Source organism: Monopterus albus, unplaced genomic scaffold (genome assembly GCF_001952655.1).
Source record: "Monopterus albus unplaced genomic scaffold, M_albus_1.0 scaffold407.1, whole genome shotgun sequence".
NCBI lineage: Eukaryota > Metazoa > Chordata > Actinopteri > Synbranchiformes > Synbranchidae > Monopterus > Monopterus albus.
Genome location: NW_018128287.1, coordinates 43939 through 49297, shown reverse-complemented (window position 1 = coordinate 49297; position 5359 = coordinate 43939). Strand labels below are relative to the sequence as shown.

General features: G+C 40.7%; 1 protein-coding gene across 1 annotated transcript in view; it reads left to right on the top strand.

The window, feature by feature from the left end:
- The window catches only part of LOC109951779 (uncharacterized), an 18158-nt gene extending 13087 nt beyond the window's left edge, over positions 1-5071 (top strand). The window contains exons 5-6 of the mRNA XM_020586460.1: positions 4749-4835; positions 4955-5071. Coding sequence (XP_020442116.1) covers positions 4749-4835; positions 4955-5071 — 204 coding nt within the window. The remainder of the gene's footprint in view (positions 1-4748; positions 4836-4954) is intronic.
- The last annotated feature ends 288 nt before the right edge of the window (positions 5072-5359 follow it).

Here is a 5359-nt window from a genome sequence, read left to right as displayed (position 1 = left end):
TCGTTCTATATTAGCTCCCCCAATTTTCACTTGAAGTTCATTATCTAGTGTACGATTCCCAAATGCCATAAATTTAGCTTTATCCAAATTCAGATATAGTATATTACTGTCACACCATTTCTTTATCTTCTCAAGTTCCTGTGAAACCTGTCCAGAGAGTTGCTGTAGGTCTTCACCTGATGCCCATATGGTAGTGTCATCAGCAAACAAAACCACTTTCACTAAATCAGAAACCTTGCATATATCATTAATGTATAATATAAATAATTTAGGTCCCAAAACAGAACCCTGAGGCACTCCACATACAATATCCAGCTCACTCGATTGGTATTCACCCAACTTCACAAATTGACGCCTCTGTGTCAAATAACTTCTAATCCATTTCAGAACCATGCCTCTGATCCCATATTTTTCTAACTTGTCCATTAATAATTCATGATTGATTGTGTCAAATGCTTAGATGATTTCAAACGCTGGTCCAATCTCTCATTTTACCACAAATTAACTGTTTTCAGTGCTTCTGACAACACCCACAGTTAAATGGTTCAAATCACTTGATTCTCTAACTTCATAATTTTACTGGAATAACAAGAAACCAAAAATTTCCCTGTCAACACTTCAGAAGAAGAAATCACAAGGTAGCCTAGAAGCACCAAATTTTCAGCGTAATTTCTTAGCAAATCAACTACAATATTTAGTTAAATGGATTCAGAAAATATTTAGCTTTATTCTGAAAATCTCGACCCATTCAAATGAATGTGAAAAATTTACTTCAGCATACTTTCAGTTATCAAAATGTTCATGCTTCTGTTCAGAATTTTTCTAAATCTCATACCTTTGAAATATCTAGCTTATTTTGAAAGTCTTGCCCCATTCAAATGAATGGGAAAATTCAAAATCAGCATGCTTTCAGCTATTTCAGGTATCAAAATGTTCAGCTCTTCAAGGACATTCATGCTTCTATGCAGAATTTTTCTAAACTTCACACTTTTAAAATATTTAGCTTTATTTTGAAAATCTTGCCCCATACAAATGAATGGGAAATTTCCACTTTGGCATACCTTCAGCTATTTCAGGTATCAAAATGTTGAGCTCCTCAAGGACATTCATGCCTCTATTGAGAATTGTTCAACACTTCACACTTTTAAAATATTTAGCTTTATTTTGAGGTAAATATGCCTTTCAGGTGTCAAAATGTTCAGCATTTTCAGGACGATCCTTCAGCACACCACATCCAAACGCATTTACAACAGGAAATGCATTTCTCTAGTTTTTCTTCTGATTTTGTCCATCTTTTTTTGGCACTTAATTTCTTCAGCATACTTTCAGCTACAAAAACCATTCAGGTATCAAAATGTTCACCTCTTTAAGGACATTTCTGCTTGTATTTTTATTTTTTATAACCTTTAAACTTTTTAAACTATTTAGTGTTTTTCAGCAATTTTTTGCCCCATTCAAACGAATGGGGAAATTTTACTTCACCATACTTTTAGTTAGAAAAACTATTCAAGTGTCAAAATGTTCAGCATTTTCAGGGCAATCTTTCAGCACTCAGCATCCATACGCATTTTCTTCAGAAAATGCACTTCTCTAGTTTGATGTTTTATTCTTTGCTCAAAATAAACACTCACTTCAATGCTGATGCTGCAACATATTCCAAAAAAGGTGTCTAGGGACTGAGGACACCAAGTTATTAAATGTGTCAGATGTAATTTTGTCACGTTCTTTCTGCAATCAGGTTTTAAGGTGCACAACAGTCATGGGTCTTTGTTGCCACAATTTTCATTTCAAAATGTGCAACACATTCTCTACTGAGGACAGGTTGGGACTGCAGGCAGACCAATCCAGCACTCACACCCTTTTCCACAGCCAGACCTTGGTAATGTGCACAGTATGAGGTTTTGCACTGTCTTGTTGAAATATGCATGGGCGTCCCTGGAAAAGACATCTTGAAGGCAGAATATGTTGCTCCAACATCTCTATGTATTGTTTAGCATTAATGGAGCCATCACAGAAGTGTAAGTTACTTTTGCCAAGGGCACTGACACAACCCCAGACCATGACAGACCCTGGCCTTTGGACTTGTTGCTGCTAACAGTCTTGATGGTCCTTTTCGTGTTTGGTCTGGAGCATGCAGCATCCATTCCTTCCAAAAAAGATCTGACCACAGTAGACGTTTCCATTATGTGATGGTCCATCCCAGATGCCTCAACACCCAGAGCAGTGAACTGCACTTCTGGACACTGTTGACATAGGGCTTCCTTTTGACACAGTACAGTTTTAAGTGGTATTTATGGATGTAACTACATATTGTAGTGCCTGACACAGGTGTGCCAAAGTAATTTATATCGCTTATAGAAGAGTGGTGATTCTTGATGCAGTGCCATCTGAGGGATCAAAGAGCAAGATCATCCAGTCAGGCTTGCACCCTTGCACTTAAATCCCTCCAGATTCTTTGAATCTTTTAATTACATTATGCACCATAGAGGGTGACATATCAAAATCCCCTCCTATCTTTTTTTGAGGAACTTTGTTTTTAAGCATTTCAATAATTTTCTTAAGTATATGTTGGCAAACTGGCAATTCTCAGCCAATCTTTGCTCCTAAAGGGCTTGGCCTTTCCTGGATGCCACCTTTGTACCAAATCATGACAGCAATGACCTGTTGACATCAGCTGTTTCAAATCAAATCATTATTTCACTGTTTTACCTCATTACTGGCCTTGAAATGCAACCATCCCAACTTTTTTGGTATGTGTTGCAGGCAACATGTCAGGTTTGCCCAGCTACACCTTCCTCTCTTCTTTTTCCTCACACTAGCCTAGCCCTTGCACTGATTACACTATTCAACACACCTGCCCTGCTTCCCTGATTACTCACCAGCTGCACCTCATTAGTCTCCTCCATACTTATACACTGTTCACCAGTCACTCCCCTGCCAGTTCTTTCTCTGTCTTCAGGCCAGTGGTTGTTATGTTGTTTTATCAAGTTTATGCTAAGATTGTCTTTGTTCTCTCTAGTCCTTGTTAGCACCCTAGTCTCCCTTACCCAGTTTATCCCTGCTCTTCTGTCTACAGCCATCATCACCTCCACCTCGACCAGCCCAGGAGTGACCTCTGCGTCCGCAGACCGGTACATCATCATCCACCATACCACTGACTGTTTTTCTGCTGCTGCTGATCGACACCTGGTCATTTACCTCATTACTCCTCCTGTATATATGTCACTACCTTCACTGTAAATAAACCTCACTGCTTGCACTGAAGCCAGCCACCTGGGTCCGCTTTTTATCTGCTCACTCACTCTGTGTTCGAGCGCACCCTAACACAGAATTTAAACATATTTTGAATAACGAGGCATTACATCAAATAATGTGCTACTGTATTGTTTTCAATGTAATACAGGACACAGAAGATTTATAAGTCATCTTTTTCAGTTTCAGGGAAGCTAACATAGGAGAATATGAGCTCTCTTGGTAGTTCCTGTCTCCTGTACTCTGGCTGCAGCATTTTGGATTAACTGGAGTTTTTTTGTGGAATTATTGTGGCATTGTGATATTAAAGAGTTACAGTAGTCCAGCCTGGAAGTAACAAATGCATGGACCAGTTTTTCAGCATCACTTTGAGCGAGGGTGTTCCTGATTTTGGTTTTATTGAGCAGGTGAAAGAAGGCAGTTCTAGAGACTTGGTTTATGTGTGATTTAAAGGACATATCCTGGTTTAATTTTGATTTTTCATACTGTCCCAACTTTTTGTGATTTGGGGTTGTAAACTTCCGACTTCAACTTTGTTTAGCTTCTTCTTGAAAAAGCCACAAAGTACCTAATCATTTTTCGCCAGGACTTTTTCTGTTGGTATACCTGCACAGAGCTGCACCTTATAATGTTACTACACTCTTTTGCTGCTAACATGCTTCTGAGCGGATTAGGTCCCGTACATCCCTTTTTATTTGCTCATTGTTTTATATTGACTTATACAATTATGTGTCTTTTAAGCTGAGAGCTGCCGGAAAAAATTTCGTTGTGCTATGCATAATGATAATAAAGATTCTTGACTCTTCTACATCTCCTACCATGGGAATACCTCTATGCATCTTCATGTACAGCCTCAAATTTCTCCCTCCTCCATTTGACAATGCAAGAAAGCTTACGCTCTTAAGCTTAAGGATAAAGCTGCAAGAATGTCTTTAAGTGACATCAGTATATACTACTGTATGTGTTGTTTTTCTTTACAATGGCCTGCCCTTTTTTACTTGATGTCATAGGATAAAGCACACACACACTCCTGCGAGCCATACGCATTGAGGGCATCAGGCTGAAGCCACATCTGTGTCACTACCATAATGATAATGATCTGACGGTAGCTTCGCGTATGGTACATGCTCCATCCCCATGTCTTCCAACATCGAACTATTCTGGTAAAAGTCATGTTATTCTGCTGAACTGAGCTGGTGACTATTGCCTTGTGTTTCATTTATTTTTATGAACTGTACTCCCGAGGAGTGTTTCTGTGATCCGCCTGCTCCTGTCTTCGTGCTGTACCTCTCCTCGACTGCCATTGACCTGCTCTGCTGCCTCTGAGACTTCACTACCCCATGCCAGTCCCGGCCTCCTGGGACAACCTTTCCAGCCAGCGGCGCTCTCCCTTCCCAAGCCAGCACTCTCTCACGCAGGTCATCTGTCCTTGTACTGTTTCCATCTTTCTCTCATCTGTCCATTGTCCTCCCTCACGCTCTCCTTCTCTGTTCCAGTACATTGTGTGCCACCTGACCTCCGACCCCGGGTTGCTCCTCCAGCGGTCCAGTTGTTACCACGGCCCCAGCTGCCCGAGACCCACAGTAGAATCTCCGCGCCTCACACGGGCCGCCTCCTTTATTTTCTCTCGTTTATTTGAAAATAAATATATCTCCAGCCTGGGTACGAGTACTGCACCTTCTTGAGTCCTGCCTTTGTTCAGATACGGCTCGGCCGTAACAGGTGCACCGAGTTTTACTTCTGTCTCATGGGGGAACAAATGTCCATGGTAGCTGTTGCCTTCACAGCTCTTGAGTGGCAGGTCAAGGCAGGTCAGTAGATGTCTCAAGACTTGTACTAGTGAAGCACAATGCATAAGCGCCTCCCTGGTGTAGGAGATTACATCGTTTGTGCCTGTGAGCCACAGCTGATGTTCAGCTGTAACAAGAAAAATGATTCCGACAACCATGAAAGACGATTCCCACACAAAGGGCATGTATGGATGCTATCATCTTCCAAACAAAGTCTTAAAAAGTGTTTTAAATTTAAAAAGTACAAATAGATTCACCAGCTGTTTGTCAAAACTACCTTTTCAACCATACGTCTTGCCCTTGCTTCAAATTTTGCA